The 26,608-nt window shown below is 41.4% G+C and overlaps 1 protein-coding gene across 9 annotated transcripts; it reads left to right on the top strand.

The window, feature by feature from the left end:
• Rhobtb (Rho-related BTB domain containing) lies at positions 1-26,556 on the top strand. 9 transcript variants are annotated; one of them, XM_071714595.1, is made up of 16 exons: positions 3,734-4,655; positions 10,232-10,248; positions 12,393-12,764; positions 13,136-13,239; positions 13,299-13,496; positions 14,400-14,607; positions 15,214-15,456; positions 15,536-15,621; positions 16,034-16,160; positions 16,252-16,386; positions 16,865-16,888; positions 17,668-17,821; positions 17,901-18,031; positions 18,485-18,727; positions 18,816-18,964; positions 19,205-26,556. In XM_071714595.1, exons 3-16 carry the CDS (start codon positions 12,585-12,587, stop codon positions 19,446-19,448), a joined length of 2,226 nt encoding a protein of 741 aa, XP_071570696.1. In that variant the 5' UTR covers positions 3,734-4,655; positions 10,232-10,248; positions 12,393-12,584; the 3' UTR covers positions 19,449-26,556. The 9 variants fall into 9 exon arrangements, with proteins under 9 accessions (XP_071570695.1, XP_071570697.1, XP_071570702.1 ...); XM_071714594.1 differs by lacking the exons at positions 3,734-4,655; positions 10,232-10,248 and adding an exon at positions 1-219; XM_071714596.1 differs by lacking the exons at positions 3,734-4,655; positions 10,232-10,248 and adding an exon at positions 3,442-3,693.
• Positions 26,557-26,608: the final 52 nt, after the last annotated feature.

Below are 26,608 nucleotides of genomic sequence, written 5' to 3'. Positions count from 1 at the left end.
TTGTCTTGTTTGGTCGCAAGTCAACGCATTAATGCGCTCTGCGTATAAGACGGCGCCTTCCCGTGTCGCGATTTCAGTTGCGGCCGAACAGAGCCGGCCGAAGGAATTTCACGTGGCCGACTTGGCGCGAGGAGCTGACCACATACGCGCTGACTACGTGGGAGGACGCACGTTGCTGCATTTGATTGCCCCGAAGCGTGTTTTTCTCGCTGCTTATTGGTACGTGCTAGCAAGAGACACGCGATCGCCATTACGCGTGTTTGAGTAATTTCGCGTATTAGACTTCCTGCCGGTATTCGAGGCCTCCGCGTCGCGTTACGTAAGTATCGTTGCCACGTACACGTCGAAAGTCGGTTCAATTAATTAATCTGCAAAATACTGTCGGTAGAATGCACCGTGCGTTCGCGATGCGCTGTCGCGGAACCATCAATTTCGCGAGCGATGATCGTCTTTGCCGCGGTTTTCATGGGAAACGCGTATGAAATTTGTTCGGTACAGTAAGATTCAGTTTTCTTCAAAGATAAATCGAAATTTGATGATGTCGCAGACGATCTCAGGATGTTATATAAAGAATAGATATCATATGTAGTTGAAAATAAATGAAGAAGACTTGTCATTAGCTGTCTTCAGTTACCATGTGTTTGGTTTTCTTTCAAGTATAATTTATCATTCTACTTAGAGATAACAGATAATAGACTTAAATGACAGTTCATAAATTAAAAGAACAGCAATTTGACTTAAAAAAACATATATCTTAATTTATATTGGAGAAATGAAGAAAATATGTATCTATGATTATATAAGATCGATGAAAACATAATTTATATTAGAGGCATTTAGTTTAAAATAATTTTAGATCTCGAACGAACACCGCTTGAAAACACGGTAACTGATTTTTATTACGGCAATCGAAGATATGATAAATTTACGACCGTTAAATTGCAACCGTTGATTCGCATCGATATAGCCTGATGATTATTCAACGCGATTCGCCTTTATTCGAGCGCGATCGAACGTGTGTCAACGGTGATGCACGTGATCACAATTGCAGTTGATCTCGTCCGCGTCGAATAAACATTGGTTTCCTCGCAATCAGTCGGAGTTTGCGGATTGCGAAGTTTAACGCGGCGCGGCGGCGCGCTTTTGCGTGTCTCCGTTGTATTGCTGAAACCCCATAAAAGCCTTCCATTGTCTCGCTATTACATTCGCGAACGTGACCGTTGTAACAATTAACAGACGGTGGATGGTGGTGGGTCGCGCACACAGTCACATCCCTGCCGCAAAGCGCGGCGCGGCAGGGTGGATTGATTTTTCGCCCCCTGACGTCACGACGGATCCAGCATGCGCGTGGTAGTCAAATACGGTGCCGATATCGGTACCGATGCACAATGTCTATCAAATGAGGGATAAAGTTTGTTATTCCACTAGTTACGACGCATTTGATTGCTCATTAGCAGCAAATTATCTTTATTATTGAAAGGAATTTTGCTGGTCTTATAATACAATATATTAATTTATCATTATCATAATAATATATTATCAATATTTAAAATTCATTATTTAAAAAAATTAATGAGATAATTTTTGTTTATTTAATATATGTATATATAATGATATGTATATGTTTGTGTAAGGTATATATATTTAAAACTCAATTTTATATATATATATATATATATATGTATATATATATATTTAAATAAAATTCAGTATTGTATAACTAAATTTATATCAATCAGAATTAATTTAATCTTTTAATATTGTACCGATCATATTCCTAATTAATAACCGGATACCCGTTTAATTTTAGCTTATTAAAGTTTAAGACCGCAGAAGAAAAAATTGGGTGATTATATGGTGGAGAATAAGTCAGCTTATTGCTCTATTCGGGCTTGATGAGGCTGTTCGGAGTTCCATTCAGCAAATTCCATTGACGATGATCAAACCCTTTAAGTGTTGCTAACAGCTATTGACACTGACAAGTAATAGATATAGGATGGCTATACCAGGGGTGGGAGGGTAAGGTCTGACGTACGTAGAATACATAGCGGAACAAATAGTGTTTCAATATGAGCGCGCTCGTAATTACCCCTCTTTTTCGCATCAAAAAGAAATAAGTAATAATAAGTCTGTCATTACGCAGCACCATCAAAATCTAGAGTCCTATATAGATAATCAGAGAGGCAACGTTGACGATTATAGCGATCTATCGCAACCTATCGCGATTATCCGCCATGTTGCTTCTATTATGAGTAAAAAAAGTTGAAGGAAGAAGGGGAGAAAAGTAAGTGTTTCCTAAATAAAATTACTATAGATATTTTCCTATTGTTGTTTTCATCGATAAATTACCATTAACGTTATGTACAAATGCGCATTATACATATTGCGCCACTGATTGCTAATACAATGTAGTAGGGAAACAAATAAATGGCGTTATGACCATGTGATTTAGGCAGCTGATCAGACTATACCCCTAAATGTCGCCTCTCTGATTATCTAGGACTCTATCAAAATCGAACATCCAATTATTGTATAACTTCCCCTAAACGGGGAATTGCGACCACTTTCTAGAAGAATTTGCTAGACAAACTAATATTGATCTTTTTCATTTCTCTTACTTCTTCACTTGTCTAAAGCCTTCAGAGAAGTAAAACGATAGATATCTTCACTACTCAAATGAACGACGGTTTCTTGATGTATTCATACTCTTCGGCAATTCTTGTTGTTGCAATTATGAAGAAAGTTTTGATTAAATAAGATGATAATCTCGAAGAAGGAGAAGCGACAACTGTGTGTGGAAAATTAGAGTCCAAATACTTTCTTCCAATTATCGCAAACGCAATCGTAAACTAAGCTTCGTAGGTCGTTCGAGAAATACCGTGGAGAAATATCGCGTCGTTGTGCTAGGTGATTTCAGGCGAGAATCTCTTTAAAGACGGTATTTCCCCGAGGAGAGACTCACCTACGGAAGAGGGATCGGTGTGTGAGCGTATCGTTGTGTCTCACAAGGGAGAGGCATCGTCGAAGGGACGAGTGTCGGGTGGCGAGACGCGTTTATATATAAAATAACATCAAGATCACGTCGGTCGTCGGTGGGCGGATAGGAATAGGGAGGTGAAGGCGAACGAGGGAGAAGGTGGATATCACGGGGTGGCTGTGGTTCGGATGTGCGGGGGAACGTCGGGGTCACGGTGGGTTCATTCAGCGATGTGCAGTTGGCCGGGTGCTGTCTGACTCGTCTCATCAGCCGCCGTCGCGTTCTCTCTCTCCCTCTGTCACTCTCTCTCCTCTCATCTTTCTCTTCATGGTCGTTCGTCGTTCCCTCTCTAGGCTTCATCCGCCGGCGCGTTAGAACCGTTCTCCCTACCCTTATTCTACCCCCAACCCGTTGTACATACGGATTTCACCGTCGTCGACGGCCACCGGGGCAGCACCGAGCGAACGTCCGTCGACGACGGCGATCGCGATTTTTCCTTTGTCTCTCCTCCGCCGCCGGTTTCGCGGCTGCTCGCGACGGCCGCGGCGGCGTATACCGCACACGGTACACGTGCGTCGACATGACGGCAGCAGCGCGACGTCCGATCGTCCACGTCGTCCACCTGGCCACCGAGCCTCGGCTGCAACGCGCGGTGGCGGCAGTGTCAGCCTCGGCGGCGGTGACTTCGATCGGCCGACGGCTCTCGTAAAGCGGAGGTGGGTCAATTCGAGCTCCCGCGCGCTCGAGCGATCAGTCGTTGACAGGTGGTGCGCAGTTCTACTTGGTACACACGCTCGAACGCGCGGATTCTCCAATGTCTACGTGTCTCCTCCGCGTGCAGGAGAGATCCGTGCGCGTGGATTCGCGAAACGTTAATCGGCGCCCTCGTGATATATCCGCCCGAGGGCAAGGCGGGGAGAGAGAGAAACGAATTGACCGAGAGAGACCCGAGGGAGAGGGTAGAGAATCGTAGAGGGGTGGTGGATGCGCGAGGAGGCGCGTTTGCGAGTAAAGAAACGTCAGATCTTAGAAAACGGGGGGATCTCCGATCGCGTGTCGGCGCGACCGTTCTCTCGGAGAAGCTCCACATCGTGAACGATTAATAATAACTTGCCGTCGCGATCGTACGGAGAACGTTGGAGAACGCGTCCTCCGCGACCGTCGCCGCCAAGAAAGGTAGAGCCGTTTGTGAGATCGAATTTCTTCGCACGATCGAGGTACACGATCGTTAATCCGGGCGGGCAGGTATCAGGTCGGAGCGAAGGTATATCCGATGCGGAGCGCGGTTTCGGCCCGAGGAGAGAGCGCACGGGACGTATTCCTTCCTTCCTCGCCTCGGTGGAATGCCCCTCCTCGAACGCCCGCCCTGTCAGGACGTCAGCTGGAACTTGCGTGGAACGTCCTGGTTGCGCGATGTGCCGCCGCTGCAGCTTCTAGAGTTCTAGTCCGTCGCCGCGCTCCGACCGACGACGGCGGCCGCAGACGGGAGGCACGGTGGAGCGGCGATCGTTAGACTTTTACTCCGTCACACCGCTTACACCGCGATTCGCGACGTGGTGCAATCCGCGCTCGCCTACTCTACGCGGAGGGAACCCCGGCCCTTGCACCGCCGGCACGGATAAGGGAGACATCCGTTCGAGTACGCCTCATCGTCAACAGGCGGGAGAGCTGCACGCGGGTAATTTCTCGAGCGTCGACTGAACTCGGTCTCCTCGCTCTTTCTCTCTCTCTCTCTCTCTCTCTCTCTCTCTCTCTCTCTCTCTCTCTCTCTCTCTCTCTCTCTCTCTCTCTCTCTCTCTCTCTCTCTCTCTCTCTCTCTCTCTCTCTCTCTCTCTCTCTCTCTCTCTCTCTCTCTCTCTCTCTCTCTCTCTCTCTCTCTCTCTCTCTCTCTCACACTCTCTCTCTCTCTCTCTCTCACTCTCTCTCCGCACTTCTCTCTCCTCGCGGCTACGCAGTCAATTATATATACATATGTGTGTATATATATTCCACATATATATTCTATGCTCTCTATTCGCGCGAGAGAACGTGCCTCCTCGCCAAACACGTCGCGCGTATTCGCGTAGCATCCATCAGCCAAAATGTAGCTATCATCGAAAGAAAAAAGAGAGCAAGAGAAAGAGAGAGAGCTTATAAACTAGCTTGCATTACGCGATTCTTGCAATTTTCTCGATGTCATCTCGCAGAGGATTATAAGTGTGTTACGTTGCGGGAGAAACATCGAGAAGACGCTTGCAAATTTATCACGCTTAGATCCATCGTGCTCCGGTAGAACGACCAAGTCGCGATCAACGTCGTTGTATATCCGTTCCAGCAATTCGCGCGGCACTTGCAACTCGCAACGTCGAAAATTTGCGAAAAATACTCGTTCTCTCGAATCTCCCTCTCTCTCTCGCGATGCTCGCATCCAGCACTTCTCTCAGCGATCGAGACGCTGCCCAGATAGCACGCGTGTCTAAAAGATGTCGTAAAGATGTCTTTTAGACACGTGTGTCTAAAAGATGTCTAAAAGATGTCTTTACGACGTCTTTTAGACATACGTGCTGTCTGGGTGATATTCGGGACGAAAAACGATCGCGACGGAGTGGCCGATCGACGCGTCGCCGTGCTTGGCGTCGGTGCGCGTTACACGCGTCGCGCGTGGTCGTTGACTATTATTCCACCTATTTATCTCTGACTCGTCTCTTTCTCTCTCTTCGGCTATCTGTCCATCTCGCTTTTAACTTATATAAGAGAGCACTGTCTGCAATGCGAGAGTGCGAACGCGTCCCCGGTCCCCGGCCGCGATGCAGAGGCGAGCCTCGAACTCGCGGCACCCCCGGCAATCTCGCGATCGTTAACGTTGCCAGGAATGTTAGAGGATCGTTACAATGTTGCGGCTGCAATTAACATTTAGCGCGTGCACATTACGGGCGCACCCGCAACACGTGCCACGCGCAACGTAACGTGTTATCGTTACATACATTATGTACGTTCAAATCATCCGATCGGATGATTCACTGCTCCTAATTTGTTATTGCGAGCAGCTAATATATATATATATTTCCTTCTCGTCGTAATAATTTTGTTATTACTCCAACAACCTTATTGTACCTGCCTTCCCTCGTTGCCGCGATCATTTCCCCAAACGGCGCAATCTCCTCGTAATCGGCCTCGCCGTTCGCGGCGATGCGTGATAAAAACGATTACGCCTCTCGAGTGACCCGTCCGCGTGGACGCGCGGCGTACCAATGGAGATCGGAACTCGACCGTCGACCTACAGCCGCGGGCCGCGGCATAGTTAAAAATTGATTTATGCCCTCTCTCTATATAACATTGTACGAGACGCTCCGTATCGCTCGGCGCGTTGCCACATAGTCGCGATCATTTGCCGTAACGACCGCCGCCGATTGTTGCGTGCATCGCGATTTAAGCGGCGCGTGCCAACGCCGTTTCGCGAAACTTTGCGAGCCTAGGTATGTGTCTGTTTTTTTTTATTGCTGAACTGGCTGCGCTAGTTCAGAGTTTATCTTTTTCCTTCCAATGTGGAGTGATGCAGCCAGTTCAGCAATAGATAACAGACCCTATATCGCCTGCGTCTCGGAAGGAACACAGAGACAATTCCTCCCGATATCGACGATGCGATATCTGTGTGACGTAGCATGGATAAGGACGTCGGAAACGTGATACAAGCGTCGCCACGCGACATGCCCATAAAGCGCGATCGACAGGTATACACGTGACACGCGACACGCGACGGCACGATTTCCGGAGTAACGCGACACCGTCGCGACGCGCCGAGCAGAGGAGCCGCGCGCGGGTCCACTGTCGCAGTTCCGCGATTAGCCGCTGAAAGAGGTCGGCAATAAGAACACCGTTTACCTAATTAACACGGCCGACGGACGGACGCGGGCTCGGCCGTTGCGCGGCTCGTTGACCCCGCGTGCAATTCTTGGACTTGGACCGTCCTTCGGGCGGATTGATTTACGCGCCGCTCGATGGAGCGGCGCGGCGCGGCGCGACGCGCGGCACAGCGACGCGACAGTTCGGCAAACGAAGAAGGCGAGTAAAGTAGCGAGATGTGAGGCGCGAACGAGGGAGAATGGAAGAAAGCGGAGGATATAGGATATAGTGCGCCGACCCGAGCTACCCGCCTACTCGATTTTTCCCATTATACTTGGCCGACGCGACGGCGGTGACCCGGGTCCTCTTCTACTCGCCCGCCGCGGCTGACCTCCCCGCGACCCGTTCTGCAATGCGTCAGCAACGGCTTCTACCGCCGCCGCTGGCGCGCGGTATCTACAGTATATACGCTCCCGCACGTTCTACATCCGTTCTCCGCTCCTCTCCTCTCGCGGCTAGCTGACTACAATGCGGGTACATTGAGCGTCATATATGCCGTCGACGTTCACCGAATCGCGTTTTCTATAAAGCCATTTCCGGAAGGAACGCGCACCTAGTTACCGCAAATCGTAAAAGCGTCTGCGGCGAAAAAAGGTAGGAGGCAAACGTGGGTGCTGGGCAATAATTAACGCGGCGATTAAAATTTTACACATTTTACCACAAGCTAATTAACGGCTATTGATAAACGTTGACATGTTCGGTATTTAACATTAAGCGACGAAAGCAACGGTAATTGTACTGGAAATTATATTAATGAATTAAATGAAGGAAATTATTAACACGATTAGGGGATATTCGGAAGCGGCTTGGAAATCACGAACCCGTGGAATTTGCTATTCGTTGCGAATCTACGAAAATATACTCGCCGAAGCTATTAGGATTTGACTATTTAAAGCGGACTAATAGTCGTTTCTGCTATGTATATTGATGACGTCAGGACGATATTTCTCTGAATACTAAATACGTTCTTGTAAATGCACATATATAGGACAGTGAAACAGAAACTAAAATCAATTTAAAACCTTGGAAATAGCTTGTCTGGCGCGTCATTGATTAAAGTTTCAGAATGTGTAAAAACAGTTTAATCATATTGAGTAATCAGCCATATGTTATATGTCGCACTGATTGCGCTGCATTAATTTTTCTGTGTTCTACAACGAAAGGCAACGAATAAATATCGCGAAATATTTTTTTGCAAAACTTTATCTTTAACTGTTAAATTATTTTACCTAACTCTGCATATTTTTAAAAGCGGAAAATTTCCTTAAGTTTTCTCACTTCTGAAAAATAATTGGTATAATTATACCAACTATCTCATCACTTTAATAGCACAATAGTAATTTCCGCATGGAAAACAATCATTAGGCTTCTTTCGATTAATAAAGTACAGCAGCAAATTTACGACTAAATTACGACGATAAAAATCATGAAATTCTAATGTTTTTAATTCTTTCAAACTAGTTCAGAAAGATGCAGCAAAATGGGAAACTTGCTCGAATATCATGTAGCTTTTAAGTATCACATATCGATTGCATATTTTCTTAGTAAATTGATGGGATGGGATTTTACGATATCAACCAATTGCGAATGAAATATTATTAGCTATTACCGAATCCATAATACAATACTATTGATTTTAGTAACAACGGGTGCGATATTTGATTGGAAATAAAACTTATTATAATTTACGTTCTTGAAAATACAAACAGAGGGAGATATACGATTTATAATAAATTTTAAGAAGAATGTAGCATTTGTGATCCCTTAGATGTTTAAATTCGTTACTAAATCTTTATTTTTTTTTATTACATTTCAGTTTGCTTTAATTTGTTTTTGCTTCAAACGAATCGTTTTAGTCGGAGCCTTTTGATTTGGACAAAACGTTCATTATAATGTCCGTTTATTTAATGTCCGTCGCAATTGGTGCGTATCCTAACAGAAAGTATGAAAACAACTTAACGTCATATTAGTAAAGATCGATAGGCCTTGCTAAAGTTGATAAGGACTTTTTTTTGTTGCCTATTCTAACTGATGAAAATTGTCCGCTTTATTAGCTTATGCTTTATCATACACGTCAGAACTATATTATACGCGTGGTTTACTGCTTATTGCTTGAAACACGCTTGTACTAATTTGAATTCATGTGTACATAATACTATGCTTACAAGCGTTAAGAAGCTGTAAAATATTTGCGAGATGACGGAAAGGATTGCGTTTAAAAAGTTCAAAAGGAGTCAGCGTGGCATATGTCACTCTTAGCATACATACATGCAAACTGTTCTCGATACAACGTTTAGCAATTTAAAAAAATTAAAGTCGGTTTTAACTTGAAGATTGGCTATTTACGACTCATAATGGATCAAAAGAACTGCGCTATCTATAGCACATGGGCGATGATTGCCGCATAATATCTTAGCCTCGCTAGCAATTTGAACCGAGATACAGTTCTCGGATTACGGCGGATTACACGAAATTACAGTAATAATAATCCCGATGAAAAAAAACTCCGTTTGAGGCGGGAATCCGAAAATATCGCTCGCCGCGCAAGCGATATTACGCGATCGTCATCTATTTACCGATTCAGCGCCGTTAACGTTCAATAGGACACACGATAAGAGAAATGATTACATTTGTAGATTATATGATATCTAAAAATACGAGGTCAGATTGACACGCGAAGAGCCAGATTGCAACTAATTATCCACCACCCTAGCCGAATCAATAATTTTATATATACGAAGCGTTTTATCGATGCGATCACTCGGACGCGCGGAACGGGGCGGATATACATATTCCATTTCCAATTCATTTTTAATCACGATGATGCACGATTTGCTGAATGAACGGAGAGAGCGGACACTTGCCATAAATTCCATTTCATGAAAGTAGGTCTCGTCCAAAGGCACTTCCCGGAAAACGTCAGCGAAACAGGCGGGACTATTGAGCGACACGAGGCTTTCGAGTTTCGCATCGTAACTCAGTGAATATTACGTTTTGCGTATCTCGAGTATAGTTGTCACCTGGTATTATCGACATGTTTCCTCTAGGCGTACAATATATTATCGTAACAAGCGGATATTATAACATTATACCCGTCGCATGCAGCGAGAGCGTCGCCTTGGGGATGTATTTGACATGAAAGTCGCGGGTAAACTAATTCTCTCTCTCTCTCTCTCTCTCTCTCTCTCTCTCTCTCTCTCTCTCTCTCTCTCTCTCTCTCTCTCTCTCTCTCTCTCTCTCTCTCTCTCTCTCTCTCTCTCTCTCTCTCTCTCTCTCTCTCTCTCTCTCTTTCTCTAGTTTTCTCACTACATAGCTTTTACTCATTCCGCTTAAGATTAAATCTACAGCTGTGGCTAATCGAACGGATTACAGATTGTCGGCGACGACAGGTAAAATAAAATTTACCTTCAATTATTTACAGTTAAGCGTGGATTATATTTGCTATAGCTATGATTATAGCTTTACGATATTTGCAATTTTAGAAAATAGCAATATATTTTTATAGACTATAAAAACTCGGGTTTTTACTCCTTTTCGGAGATAAATATTGTGACAGAGTTTGAATTTACTTTACTTAGAGAGTTATGCTCTCTAAATTTGAGTTTTAACAGCAAAAGAATGTATATAAAATCTAATTGCGAATTTAGTATAGATTTATCGAACATATTTATATGATATAGAATTTACTGAAGAATAAAGATAAAATTAAATTTATTGATAATCGAGTTGACACATTCTTTAATATCGGGGAAATCGAACGAGATTTAATATTAAGTTCAGACATGGCTTAACCTAAAATGAATAATTAAGTTAATAAATATTTAAGTGATATACTATATATAACACTGTCTGTGGGACCTTCCGAGCATCTTTAGATATGCTGCAGCGTGTTTTTCGAGTTGGGTTCATCCATACCCAGACAGCACGCATGTCTAGAAGACATCTTAAAGGCATCTTTACGACGATAAGATCTATAAAATCGAATGTAACGGTGAACAGACAATTTCTTTTGTACGGAAACTAGAGCTGCGAAGGAAAAGCCGACGAGATGTTGAATGGAAATTCATAGAAGGAGGTTTTAATATAGCGTGCGGCCGGCGAAAATGAAGTTCACCGAGCGGCGAGGATTTTGAGAATGAATTAGTCAGAGGGGTGATATATATATATATATATATATATATATATATCTACGCGTTCGTTCAGGGTTAAGGCAATATGGAAATCGAAGCTGAGATCTCGCGAAGCTTCGGTTCTAAATATAGAAGAAAACCCTTTTTCTAGAATCAAATCATACTCGCTTGTAATATATACACACGCACACACACACAATGGACACAAGTACGTATTTGGAGTGACTAAACGTTTCAGATTCTTATTCTCTCTCGTGCCTAATATACACCTACCGTTCAACTATACGTATATCAATACGTATATCAATACGTTCAACTATGAATATGCTTTTTTGCGAATACTCATCTTCGTAATTTGTCAAATTATCGTTTTAGTTTGATGTGATGGATGATGGTATCTACGGTCATAGATTATTTTCGGCACGAATATAATTTTTCTCCCCACTTTCCGCATCTTCGAGTGTTCCGAAGATGTGATCGAAGAGGTCAAGCTTGAGGAGAATTAGCTTTCGGTCACGAGTTTTGTGTGCTCCGATTAATCGAATGTTGAGATAATTTACTTACATAACTACTTGCCATGCAAATTGATTTAAATTAAATTCTACTGATAGTAATTATGTCAATGCAAGTAGTTTATATGTATCGCCAAAAATTAAATACCTTGCGCCAAGGCTACACTGCTTACACTGTTAAATTCGTAGTTAAATTATAGGTACTCAATTTGTGTCATTTTTAACCATTCCTAGGTCGCCACTGCTTCTACTCAATTTAACTAAACCAATGAAGTTAAAATAATACTGTTTTGTGTTAAAATAATGAATTTTGACACACATGGTAGTTAAAAATAACAAAATGTTATCTAACTCAAGGTATTGGTTTAAATTTCATCCTTTAATATTTAACAGTGTAAATTACTGAATAATTCACACAAAAAACGCAGTAGAATATATCTCAATATAATATGTACATTCGTGTACTTAAAGCCACTACATTATCGAGAAAAAAAGCAACGGATTATAATCGAAAGCACAACACAATATCTACGTATTCTTGTGCTAAGGCTAAAGCAGGGAATACGGACTTTTGCATAACGCATAATGCGTAAGCATAAGAAAATTGATTGGTCTATTTCCTTATGCACATGCATGTATATGGACCAATCAATTTTCTTATGCTTACGCATTATGCGTTATACAAAAGTCTGTGCTCCCCGCTCAAGTGACCACCTAAAAGCTTTATTGTCATGATTTCGCTTTCGAGGAACAAGCAATGGTTCTCGATACGATTATGTTATAGGATTCTGACATTATCGAGAGTTGCATTCTCGAAAGTGGAAGAAAGCTGTCAAGCTGGATAAGCATCGCGTCCGTCGCGCACTGACGCATATCGTTTCCGTGTTTCAGTTTTAGCGCATATCTTATCAACGGCAAGGTCGAGGACGTCGCGTTCCGGTCCAGTTATCGGATGTGGTGCACGCATTTGGCCGCTACGGAAACGACAGCGGTAGCATTATCTGTGTCGGAGACAGCGTTCGAGAACTCGAGCGATCTGGCAGGTGAGAGGGTATATTGCATGAGCAGGGGAGACTGCCGGTGATGGACAATGAGCAGCCGCACCAGGAACTGGTCAAGTGCGTGGTCGTGGGTGACACGGCAGTCGGAAAGACCAGACTGATCTGCGCCAGGGCTTGCAACAAGCACGTGTCACTGTCACAGCTCCTGACTACTCATGTGCCCACGGTCTGGGCTATCGATCAATATCGGATCTACAAGGATGTGAGTCCGCCTACGTCTAATTACGGTTCTTTCTGCGCTCGTTGCTCCTTCCACTTAAAGACATGTTTCATGTAATCATTGATCAAATTTAATTCGAAATATGAGTAATGATCAGTAATAAATAATAAGAGAAATTCGATTGAGTAATAAATAATACTATATTACATAATTTATGTAATATTAAATAAAGCCGCAATTACGAAGTGATTTAACGACGAAAATTTAAAAGTGATTCTAATTCTTTCTACTCAGACTTTCGTAAAAATAAGAGCACCTGTGTGTTCATCATTATCAAGTTAAAGGCCATCTCTATTATTAATTTTCCTAGAAATATGTAACGGTATTAAATAACATAGTGTCATACGTGTCAGGTGTTGGAGCGATCTTGGGAGGTAGTAGACAATGTAAACGTGTCGCTACGTCTCTGGGACACATTTGGCGATCACGAGAAGGATCGACGTTTCGCATACGGCAGGTAAGATTGTCGCCGAGTGGAATTTTTATTCACGATATTAATTGAAAGGGTTTTGTTAGGTCTGACGTCGTGTTACTATGTTTCTCCATAACCAACCCCGTTTCCTTGCGAAACTGCAAGGTGATGTGGTACCCCGAGATAAGGAGGTTCTGCCCGCAGACACCGGTCCTATTGGTCGGTTGCAAAAACGATCTGCGATACATGTATCGGGACGAAACTTATCTCAGTTACTTCCGCGATCGCAGTCCCTTTGTAAGGTAAATTACTTAATTCCTTTAAGAAATTAACTAGAAGAAAAATTGGAGAATTTGAAATAATTTAACGACAATCATTTTTGTGAAATCGAATTTAGAAAACTCAGAAAGAGTTAATTTTTTTAACAACTCAAAATTTTAGAATTCTCGCGTCTTGAAATTTCTTTTAAAAATTTTTAAATTTTGACATTTTATAATTTCTATCTATTTTTCTGAACACAATATAGATTTAGTCCTTTAATAAGAGAGAGAACGCAACTAGATTTATCTTTAGTTTTTATCGTGGATTAGTTAATTTTCATATTTGACAATTTTACACAAAACAAATTTTGATAAAGTTGATTGTTCTAAGACGTATAAAAAGTGTTTTTCCAAAAACGAGCGCATTTAGTTATTTCAATCGATCGCCTTCTTTTTTTGGCTACAAATGAAATTCGCGCGCGGCTCTCCGATTTTTTTTTAGCCTCGTGTGAAACTCATTCACTCGCATCGATGCTCCTTCAACGGTGGTCAGTTTACCGAAGTGTGTCGAAGTATTGATTTTTCAGTGAGTCTCCATAAGCTTCCTCGAAATCTTTTACCGGCAAAAAATATTCATTACATGAGCTCATGCGACATTATGGCGTATGAATTTTATAACGGCGCTGGGTGATTGATTGAAAAACTTAAGATTCTCGATAGTTGAGTAATCAGGGCGAGTCAAAATTAACCGAACCTTGACACACGGCTATTACTCCCGCGGGAGAAAGTCTGAAAGTCTTGTCGTGACTTTTAGCGATCCCTTCTTTTTACGGCTACGGTCGGAATGACTTCATCGTCATTTCAGTTTCACCTTTTTCATCAATAACATAGTGCGAAATACGTTTCAACGAAAGCATAATCAATCTCGTTTGCAATTATTTACAGGGCTACGAGGAAGAGCGATCTGGTGATGCCGGATCAGGCGCGGGCGGTAGCGCGAGAACTCGGTGTGTGCTATTACGAGACGAGCGTTTTCACTTATTACGGCGTGAACGAGGTGTTCGAGAATTCAATACGCGCCGCTTTAATCGCACGTCGTCAGCAGCGTTTCTGGATGACGAACCTGAAAAGGGTGCAAAGACCTTTGTTACAGGTAACAGACAATGCATGCAAACAATTTTGCGACAGATTTATCTTTCAAAGATAAAAGGAGGCCTTTGCTCATCCTCATAATTTTTTAGATATAAAATTAAGATTGTGTTCTTGAAAAGAGGACCCAGATAGCAAAATGTCTGTCATATCTACGAAATATGTCCGTAAACTTGTGAGCGTTTTGTGCAAATAATATGTAAAGCTGCGTCCGCAAATGTTCAACAATAGTATTGAATTTGTTTCAAGCAACGGTTTATTCAATATTCGTTACATTTTTCCAGCAACAGTTTACGCCCGGAGATTCCATTAGTGCGTACAGTTTATATATTATTGATGGAAATAATTTACCTAGTGTTGCTCAAGCAGTTTGCAGCAACAATTTACATATCTTTGCTGCAAAAGCACCATAAATACGAATCTTCGACGAGCTACGATTTATGTTTACGCAATGTTTGTGGCAGCAATACATAAATTGTTTTCAGTAACGCGTTTGCATGATTTTGCACACGTTTTGTTATCGGTGGAGGGGTTCCCTTTTGTTCGATTGATGCTCGACTTATCTTCTTCGCAAGCGTTGATATAAGCTATGATGATTTTGACTTGACAGGCGCCATTCTGCCCACCAAAACCAGTACCGCCAAAGGTATGCCTGGCTGCGAGTACCTACGAGGAAAACATGAAGAGCCTGTGGACGAGGCCGATTCACACAGACGTCACCCTGATAGCGAGTAACTGCACGTTCTCGGTTCATCGTTGCTTGCTCGCCGCTGCCTCACCGGCGTTCCACCGGCTCTTCTCGATGGAACTCGCCCAGGAACTGACGCCGCGCAGCTCCAGCGAGTCCAGCATGGTATATGCCAGCTCTATCAGGTTCGGAGGTAGTAACAGGATAACACAATAACACATGTTTCCCTTATTGTCTCGTCAAGGTGAGCACTTTCGGCGAGGCCACCGTCGGTGACTTCAACGACGATACCGAGTGCCTAATTCGTATCGATCAAAGCAAACCCGCAAAGTGAGTAATCATTCCTCGTATGTTTACTCCTGCGTCGATTAACCCTTTATTTGGCAAGCCGCAGTTAACGCGTGACGGAACATGTCTAATTTTGCGGCAGACGTTATACTAACGCGCTAATATGTACGTTAAGTGTTGCTTGGGCTTGGACACTAACAGAAGGGCATGCAATTGAAACGCTTCGATCATACCATAAATCCAACACACTGACATCGCTTGAAGGTATTATTGCCAAATAAAGAGTTAGATGCAGTTAGATGCTCCCCCTTAGCCTTTGCACGGTCTTTAAATGTCGGCACATTCGACTTACGTAGCGACAGAACAGAGTTTGCAATATTTCGTAATGAAGAGTTTGTATACCACTATCGCTTGACGAGACAAGCCCCGCACAAACGAGTCGTGTACGTTACAGAGTCTGGGAGCAACTTAAACGACGCTCGAGTTTTCAAGTACTGCCGACGATGGATAATCAGAGGAAGAGCAACGGCGCGACGAAGGAACTGAATCATCCTGCCTTCCAAAATATTCGTATATGTATGGTGAGAGTGGTTTTTGACATTTTGTCTCGCGAAAACCCGCGAAACGCTTTGTCACCTCGTCGTTATAATCGTCGTCGAAATCGCTTTACAGACTGAGAATGCGAACGGAGTGCAGCAGCCCATGACTGTGATTACGCTGTCGAAGCTGATCACGCCGCAGGCGATGCAACAGTGCTTGCAATTCATTTATACAGGCAGCTTGGACAAACGGTACCACGATCTACAAGTACGTTGGGTCGGTAGAAATTATCATAAGAGAAAAGGTACATTCGAGAATGTAAGAAGACACCCTTTGTTTATCTGTCGCGGAAGTAAACGCACGTAAATAGGCGCGATATAATCTCCGTGCGAAAAGGAATAAACGACGAGGAGCGTCAATTTATCTCGTAGGCTTACGAGAAGGTAGAAACTAGAAACTCAACTGAATAAGTGTGCTCTTCAGTTTGACTGCCTTCGCGGCTGCGCAACCTCTGTTGTCTTTTTATTATATAGGTATAATTTTGCAGCAATGTTCACATTATATGAATTATATACAATATGAGAAAGCACGACTGAGAAACCGCGGCCAGGTCGCGAATGCTCCCGACGTATCGCGTTCGATAAGAGAGACACGCTGTGTACATTGTAATGATCTCTTAAGAGCGTGAGCTAAAATCGCAACTGTTGCAGATAATACAGTAACTAACGCGGCTCTATTCTTTCAGACAGCTCCTATCGGGCTTCTACTGGTTAGTACAAAAGCGAAATGCGTTTGGAAATTTGGCAGTCGCATTAATATATACGTTACACGTTTTACATGCGCACGCACGCACGCACATAGTAGCCTCATCTAGCTAATCTGTTTCGTTGAAGACTTAATTGCGTGATCATATCATCACACGAGCATGCGCCTTTCTAATTATGACTAATTACAAGGCTCGTTGCATTTCTAAAAATTAATCTTTCAATTCACAATGAAGAGCTACTAAAATATGCAAAAATTAACCAAATATTAAAAATAATTATTATAATGAGACAAATGAATATCAGAGAGGCTGTTAAAAACCCGCCAAAATTGTTTACGTATTTTTGAAGACGCATTTAATTGTCTTCTGTAGAAATCTATATTTAACATCGTGCAATTTTACGACTAATTACATCGATCTTCGGCGTTTAGCTAATAGGCCATGTTCATTAAGCTTATAGTTCGGGAATCATTGCTTCCGTTGTATCGTGCGACCATCGTCCTCGACATCATCGAGCGAGTGGGGGGAGGGGAGAGCCTCGAGGAATCGACGCACGGTCGACCTCGGTCGAAGGGGATGCCGTGCATGGATACTGATACGCTTCCAATTGTTCTCACCGACATTCTAGAATCATTGCCTAGTAGGATAGGTCCTCTAGCGATCCGGAAGCGATCAGCTGATCTCGTGTCTTTCTTTCTTTCTTTTTTTTAAATCGCTCATTCTACGTCGACGAAAGTCGCGACGGCGCATCCGTATGATGTCTCGATCGCTCTTGCCCGCAGGAAATCAGACAGGCGGCCGAATTTCTCGAGCTACCGCAATTACTCATGGTGCTCGGTAGCATACAGACGCGGGAGCAGTTCGTTAATAGCGATCTCAATAACCGGTACAAGCAGGTGGTTAGACAACGATTGGAAGATATCTGCCTGGAGCAAGGTGGGCATCGATCGCGCACCGATCGAAAAGATGAATCTTTTGATTGTGAGTTTTTAACTAAGAAATGTAATACACTCAGGTCTCTTCGCCGATGTGATATTCGAGTTGGATGATGGCAGCGTACCGGCTCACAAAGCGATTCTCACTGCCCGATGCGACGTGATGAAAGCCATGTTCTCTGGCGATTTTCGCGAAAGCAGCGCAAAAGTCGTAAGTGCACTCTATGAAATATGATAATTTCAACTATCGTAACTGATGGTAATTTTACGCGCGATTAATATATTATGAAATTATTCTAGTAAAAAAAAATTGTATATCTCATATTTTTAAGAATTTTTCATATTTTAAAATTATAAATATTTCTAAAAAAATATGTCAAATTTCTTCAGATTTTATGTTTTCTTCAGAAATTGTAGAATTAAAAATCTTGGAATATTTCAGAATTTGTATAAAGAAATCTAGAAAAGATGTAGATTTTTTGAAAAAGGTTTTCAATTCGTATAAAAAAATTTTTTTAATTTATTTAAATTTTTTCACATCTGCTATGTGAAGAATTTGAAGAAAATTTTTCACCAGAATAACCTTAAAGAACTCGAATAAATTAATTGTAATAGCCGGTCACGAGAAATTAATACGAATCGTATCTCATGATCGCAATGACAGATAGTCTTTCCTGGGGTTCGGGAGTACACATTCCACAAGTTACTCTGCTATCTCTACACGGACGAGGTACCGGCGATCTCCTCGGCCAGGTGCCTGAATCTATTGGAGCTAGCTAATAGACTCTGCCTTCAACGATTGGTGAACTTAGTCGAGAGCAGAGTGATCGAAGATCTTGAGCGACTTTCGCAAAACGAGGGGAACGACGCCGTGGAAAACTGCCTGAGGCTGTTGGAGCCGTGCAAGGTCAGTTTCTTTTACGCGTTTTACATCAATTAAGACACGATAATGCAGCGGTAGCGGTACCCGTTTAACGCTTAGTTACGATTATCAGCTGCATAATGCCGATCAGCTGGCCGACTGGTGCATGAATCATCTCTGCGTTAACTATAATAAGCTGTGCAAAATGTCGCCTCGCAGCGTGCGGCTGCTTCATCCGGAGAACCAGGAGTATTTGAATGAGCACCGATGGCCGCCGGTCTGGTACGTATCACGATGGCCTCATTATTCTTTCTATTATTTGATTTTGAAGAGAAGAAACCTTTTTTTTCCTTATAACTTTTTCCTTGCGATACATGTCATGCTATTAACGTCGTTCTTCTGTTCTTATGTAAGTAAATGTCTACCGTTCGGAGTCAATTAAATTGATGTAATCGATTCAATTAAGATTGTTATCGTTCAGTTCCCAATTTTGATATCATCGCAATTATTTGTCTCTGATAGGTACTTGAAGGACTACGATTACTATCAGAAGTGTTTAGCGGAGCAGGTCCGCGAGAACAAGCCGACGTTGAAGCGGAATCGCAATCAGTCCGGCTGCCTGTGCTTCTCGGGCTCGAGTAAAACCAGGCGGGAAGGTAATACCGGGAATGGCGGCGGCGGCACAAAGTCGACGACGTCGAGCGAGACGCCGGCGGATCGGCCACTCTTCGACGCCTCGACCGAGTCCGGCGAGCAAGCCGTATGACAGGAACCAAGCGGCCCCAGCCGCTCCGTCAGATTCATCCTGGTTTTACCTGTGCTCATGGTCTTCATATGCACTATTTTTACCATTTTGATACTGCTACAGATTTATACTTAAGCGGACTGCAAGACACCAAAGAGACTACGCGTAAACGCACGAAAAACACAAACACAAAAATAAAAAAAATATATATATATAAATATATGTATTTTATATAAATAAAAATATTATACATGTATGTAATATACATTATGATATTTTTATTCCTCTAGAATTATATATAAAATACATATATATGTATACATATGGGTAAATATGAGACACACACATACACACACATATACACGCAAAACACGCAATACCAATAATCACGCGACGAAAGCCGATTTAGGGCTGACTAGGGGATACATTCGATTTTAACTCGTCGAGGTCGAGTCTTGAGTCCTACTCCCTATCTCGTATATGTGATTTCTCTTTTTTCTAACGGAGCCATTCTCCGCGCCGTGCATTTTTAAAGCTCGTCGATGCCGACCACCGGATCATCGCAAGCGTCCGCGAATTTTTTCATACGTGGACCTGCGGATTTTTGCGATGCAGCTCACATACCTTTATCTTCCGCAAATAAAACGTGAATTGTATGTTTCGAGGGGAGACTTTGTACTTTCTCTACGCGCGTTGATATTCCGGAGTGTATACATTCAGAGACAAAATTGTGTGGATGCTGGATACGAATAAAGATCAAACTCACTTTCGTTTAATTCGTATTTTTCCTTATCAAAATAACGATTGGTGCGAATAAACATATCCATAAACAATCGTTTCACGTATGTACAAACATCTCAAAGAAATGGCAATCTGTAAGTAGGAAAGCGAAACTGTGAGTCGCGAGAAAATATATTATTTTTTTGTCATATATATAAAAAATACATATAACGATTAAAGTCGTCAACTATTCCTATTCTATTTTAGTCGTAGAATTGTAAGAGTACTTCCATGTGAAAAGTATGAAGTCATATCAAGACGTTAGATGAAGGACGTGAAGAATAATGGATAAAGAGAGACTAGTTAAAGTAATAGCTATATATATATATAGGATTGCTTAGAGTTAATGAAATCACGTTGTATATGATAAACGCGTATATGCGTACGAAATTTAATGTCTTTCCATCTCCGTAAAGCAAGATTGTCGGTTAAGCGAGGAAATCGATAATAGGTTCGAGTGTCCACTCATCATTGTCCCTGATTGTATGTCGCGACTTTCGTGAATGCAACGCAACGCACTTGCATCATGCGAACACATCGCCGCCTTCGCCGATGCAGAGTTTCAGTTTCATTGTTTCGAAGAACGCGGCGCCGCGCCGCGCCGCGCCGGTCGTGTATTTAGCATCGATCACGGTATGATTGTCGTTTCGGTATGACTCTCGTGCGTTCCCTCCACGGACCAGCGATTATTGCGACAATCATCCGCGATCCATCAATGATTGTGGTAATTATTACCTGTACGTATATTTCAAAAGCGAGAGTAGAAGATGTAGAAAGGGAAATCCTGAAGTACTAGGCTTCGAAAACGCGCGATGTGTTTAAAGTAAAAGAAACGGGACGCATGGTATATACATAACGTAATCGTCCTGTCATCGATGCGTAATTAGACTGAAGAAACGAGCAATAGCTTTAGTTAGTAGCGCAGCTAATAAGCGGTACCGTGCAAAACGCAGCGAATCAGTCAAAGCCGATCATCATCCTCGTTTCAGCCTATATTACTGCTGTCAGCAGGGTAGGGAGTTGTCGGACAGGCTGACGCTTCAAGTCAGTGGCAATTAGCCAAATTGCTGTCTCGTGCTGCCAAAATAGGCAGGACGCGATAGACTTCGGAAAGATCGATTGATTCTTCGCTATTTTACGGTATAACAGTGTTGGGCATTTACGGATATACTTAGGTAAAACGACACTTTGAGGTGCATTGGCCACTTGAAGAATATTTATTTTCGGCTACAGAAACACACTCGATATGAGTTTCTCGATTCAGTAATATTATAACGCTTAATTTAGGCGTTACGCGATTTTGTTTATAACGATTTTCGCGCGGGCGACTCAAGATGCGAGCAAAACTCGTAAATTGAGCTTTACGTTAAAGGCAAACAAAAGTATGAAGCTATGGGCCACTTTTATCGCGTGAGAAAATTCGTGGCGCTTTTTTTTAGGAAGACACATGTCGCGGAGAAAGTAAATGAAGACTTACCTTTGCTAAGTAGGAACTCACGAACACAAATGGTCAATAATCACATAGTGGTCAGTAAGTGTAAGTGGTGTACTTACACTATCTATATGTAGAATATTAAAACTGTCATCTTATAGGTAGCGCGACTAAATTAAATGTAAAGAGAGACAGAGACGTGGATTATTTCTTACACCTAAACGTAGTCTGAAAGTCATTGTAAAGTTGTCTGGAGGACATCTTTAAAATCCACCGCGCGACGTCCTTTAGATACCTTTTAAACGTCTCTCGGACACCCGTGCTGTCCGAGCGATAGCTTAATTACACGTAAAGTGATAGTTTAGATATTCTACGCCGTGATTACTCACTGATGTTTACTCGGAGACGCCCAAGACTGGTACGTAGCCGTTTAAGAGACACGCGACACAGGTATACCGCGCCGTAAGTTTGTGCAAATTTATACTCTTTACGAAGAAAGTGCGGCGATAAGTTCTGCTTCTCTCTTCGTCCCATCCATGCGATCCGCAATAAACGACATCGTCGATATCGCTATCTCTTTTTTTTTTAATTATTATTATTTCAAAGAACTTCGCCGCTTGCAATGACGACTCGCAGTTGCACGCATTAGATCGCTATAATTTCATTTGTTTTCGCGAAGAGAGGGAACTGATCAACGCTAAATATCGCGGCAACCGCATCAACATATCGATTATGATAAAGAGTTACTGCTGCGACGACGCTATCATTATGTCACCGCGGCAGCGACGAGATCTATCATATAGATAGCAAGAGAGAGAGAGAAAGAGAGAGAGAGAGTGAGAACGAGAACGAGAGCGAGAGAGAGAAAGAGGGGGGGGAAGAAAGAGAGATAATGATGTTTGTAAAGGATGTAATGTGTCTAGTTTTTTAGGGACCTAGATAAGGCAAAGCTTCCTATTTTTTCGCCCACGAAAGACATCCGCGTTTCGGCCGGAATGTTTTACCTGAGATTTATTTTACTATCTTTTACGATTGTTACATTATTCATTATTGTAATACATAAAATCTCTCATTGAAGTATCGTATAAAGTTTAAACTTCGCTTGAGAAACACTTTCTAATTTTGTTGTGCCAGCCGCGTATTTGAAACGGCAAGTCGAAAGAGAGATAAAGAGAGAGACAGAGAAAGGGAGAGAAAGAGAGAGAAATTTAGATATTTCTTCGCATACTTTTCAGGGAGTATTTTATATAATTGATTCTTGCGCACACTCGAAGGAAATCTAATCCTGCCCGGCCGTAACGAACGGATTAGCGTAATAGTGATACTAATATTGACAACAATATTCGTAACAATAGTCGTAACATATAATCGTTAAGCTATAATCGGTGTTAAGGTATTATCGTTAATAATTTGATACTCGTTAGCTCCGATCGTTCGCATAATCATCCTCCTACTTTCCGATCGACTCGCTACCGTAGAACGCGGTAGTAAAAGAATAGATAGAGTAAGTTTGCGTCGCGAAAGAACTTTGCGTCGCCCTCGTAAAACAAAGGGTGAGGTAGATATTGTAAGTGCGAATGTGAGATGTGAAGAACGAATGGAGATAGGACGAGAGCTTGGGAACGTATAATAGACACGGATGAATTAAGAACGATTAATTAAGATAATCCCTCTTTGAAAATTCTTAAGGTATACAGCAAAGCGAATTATTCTTTTTCCGATTTATTTTAATTTACTGTAATCTTTTACGTGGAGGCCGCGATAGGCGTTTCGTCGCTGATCGATACACGCATTCGCAACAATTATGTCGCGCTACTGCCCGATCTATAATGGAATTATGTTGATGCGAGAAGAGACGTGGAAGAGAAGGAAACATCTCCGGCATAACCGGAGGCGAGACGCGATGCACATGTCATGTCTGTTCCAGCAAGGGTGAAAATAACGTCCCACTTGTACGCTACGTCAATTTTTGATGTCAATGTTGTCCTCTTCGTCGCTCATGTATATATTATACATATATACACAGTAAAAAATTTTGTGTCAATGGAAGTCCACTCTCAATTTTGTGTTAAAATAACTCATTTATCGTGTTATTTTTGACATTTAGAAATGTTATAAATGTCGATATAACATTTCTAAATGTCAAAAATAACACAATGAATGAGTTATTTTAACACAAAATTGAGAGTGGACTTCCATTGACACAAAATTTTTTACTGTGTATCTAACCGTAAGTGTGTATATTTTATACTGAAGTTGGTAATGGAGGAGAATAGGATTATAATAAGGTCATATTGATAGTTGAAAAACCAAAGGGTTTGTGCGCGATTTCCTCGCGTTTGCGGGCGAGAGATTGAAAGAATAAAACGAGAAGGAGAGAAGCGCATTTCTTCGCGGAACAATTATTTTCTCGACGTTATCGAAGCAATATGAGACGAGAATATAATCAGTCACATTTAATACACATAATGTTTTACTTTAATTATTTTTCATTTGCTCGTTCCCCTCCAACGTCGCTTCAATGACGTCATGAACATGAAAATGTATGAGGTAAATTACCGGACGTTGTTACATGCTAAATGCATAAGTTACGAAAGCTGTCAATGCTGTCATGTAGTTTTATGTTTGTGCATAATGCGGCTAAGCTTTCACTTTTTTTAAGGGACTGGCGCACATAAAATCTTTCAAAAATCATATTCAAGCAAGAATCAACTTACGCCGTGTTTAAATTATTTATCTTTTTATAACGTAAAAGCAATTTCAAAATAAATGACCCAAATTATGTTACGTTATTTCGTGCGAGAAGTCAGCAAGCGCGAATTTTGTGGATTTTTAGGAATGTTAAAATACTGGTAGTAAAATCGCGGCTATAAAAACAATGTTACATCGTTAAAATGGGATTCTCGGTTAGAGAAAAATTGATGAGTCTAATCTCACATATATCATACACCTATGAGATTTATCTATTTTTGTTAAACTCATTTAACACTAGAATTATCAAACACGAACTGTCAATGGCTAACGTATACCTATTTCTATTATTTAAATATTCTAATATCTTTTTAAGAAAGGGAGTGAGGAGAGAAAGTAAATTGATCGATTTAGCCATTTACATACTGCAACAAAAATTATAAATTAGTCATTTTGACTACCTTGGTACTTCTAGTATTCATCCGTGTCTACTTTTTGATTCGTTGTCTTTTGCATCCATTTCTTTCTTACACGTTCTTATGCCGAACAATATTTTCAATATCTTTTAATTCCAATTTATAGATTTATGAATTATGGACTTTACAGTTATTTGTGCACTTTTTCTTAATTCTTGCCTACGAGAAACACATTTTAGCACTGAATAGCGATAAATAAAATTCTATCATGTATAATATCACTGTAATATCTGGTACCAGTTATCAAACGCTTCATTTCCATAAACTCGCGTGCTCCTACATAATGATTGTTAATCACATAGCGAAATATATTTATCTGTGATATTTTCCTTTTATATTATTAGAAAAAAAGAGTTTGACTCATTCCAATTTAATTGAGAACGAATTGAAATAGGACTTCTCGATCTCATAACAGATGAACCTTTTATAAGCCGGGTCCAGACTTGTATCGTATCACCGTATCGTATCATGATATTTTCTTGTCAAAATGCGGATATGTTGGTTATAACGATATGCCAAGGCCTTGTTTTCAATCTGTAAGATACGGGACACGAATATGGATTGAAAACAAGGCCTTGGCGTATCATTATAACCAACATATCCGTATTTTGATAAGAAAATATTATGATACGATACGGTGATACGATACAAGTCTTGACGCGGCTTTATATGCTATTGAGACTGTTCTAGATTAGAATTACAAATACACATATTTACTTTTATCTAAAAGAAGTTATATAACATTTTCTTTCTTTATTTTTATTTCTCATATTAGTAGTTTGAGTATTTTGCGTATATAACTTCGGTTCTGTTCTCGTAGCGTTTTTATAGCTTTCTTTTCTTATAAAGTACAAAGTATCAAGTGAAGAAAATTTAACAGGAAAAATATGTATAGTTGTCTGAAAAAGTGAACTTAATATAAAGATAAAAATAATATAATTAATCTATTTTAATATTATTAAAAATAAATTCTCGAAATTATGATTTAAAAAACATACGTGAACACCAAAATTTATCCATTTCTCGCTCGAAATCGTTTATAAAAGTATTGCTTGAAACTTAAGCGGTCTAGGAATGCAAAATAGATAAACGCTTTCTGGCATACACAACATATCTATGTATTTCGATTTCAGTTTAGAGTCCTTTTTTCCACAATTAGTATATTTCGTCTACTCAGTTTTTCTATCGCTCTAATTGTAATTAGCCTGTGATTTGCAGATCGTATATTATGCACGCTACTTCGTATCGACGATCGAACGGCATATACAAGTCCAAGGAAGGAACATAGGTTTTTATAGCTGTCGATGTAACGAGGATAAGTAATATTAGTTACTAAACTACGACTTATATTCCGTAATTGTAAGGGCAAATTTAGTTCAGCGGTATCTTAAGGTATATAAGAACGCGAGACGAAGACGCAGAGAACGTAGTTCGAAAAGGATCGGCCGACAATCCACGATTAATTTCGCACTTCCCAATCGAGATCGAACCGACCACGACGACTCCTGCGTTTCGGTTCAATCAGTGCGCGCGAATGCGAATCGTCGTTCTACGCTCATCTACCTTGAGGGGTGATAATAGTCTTTTCACGATATGTAACATAATATATTTATACACAATACCACGCACTATTTTTGCGTACGGGCGTGATAAATATCTAGCGGATACGACTGTGTTATTTGTACGAATAATCTCATTCGAGGCACGGGATGTCAGCATCATTCATGAATAAATAGATTTCTTTACAATACGTCGCAACTAGTTAAAAATACTTTACCAGACACGCTTTTAAATAGTTTTAA

This window comes from Temnothorax nylanderi, unplaced genomic scaffold, assembly GCF_030848795.1.
Source record: "Temnothorax nylanderi isolate EJ_2023f unplaced genomic scaffold, tnyl_v1.0 TNYL_tig0143_pilon, whole genome shotgun sequence".
In the NCBI taxonomy this organism is placed as follows: domain Eukaryota; kingdom Metazoa; phylum Arthropoda; class Insecta; order Hymenoptera; family Formicidae; genus Temnothorax; species Temnothorax nylanderi.
This window is presented reverse-complemented; position numbering and strand designations above follow the sequence as displayed.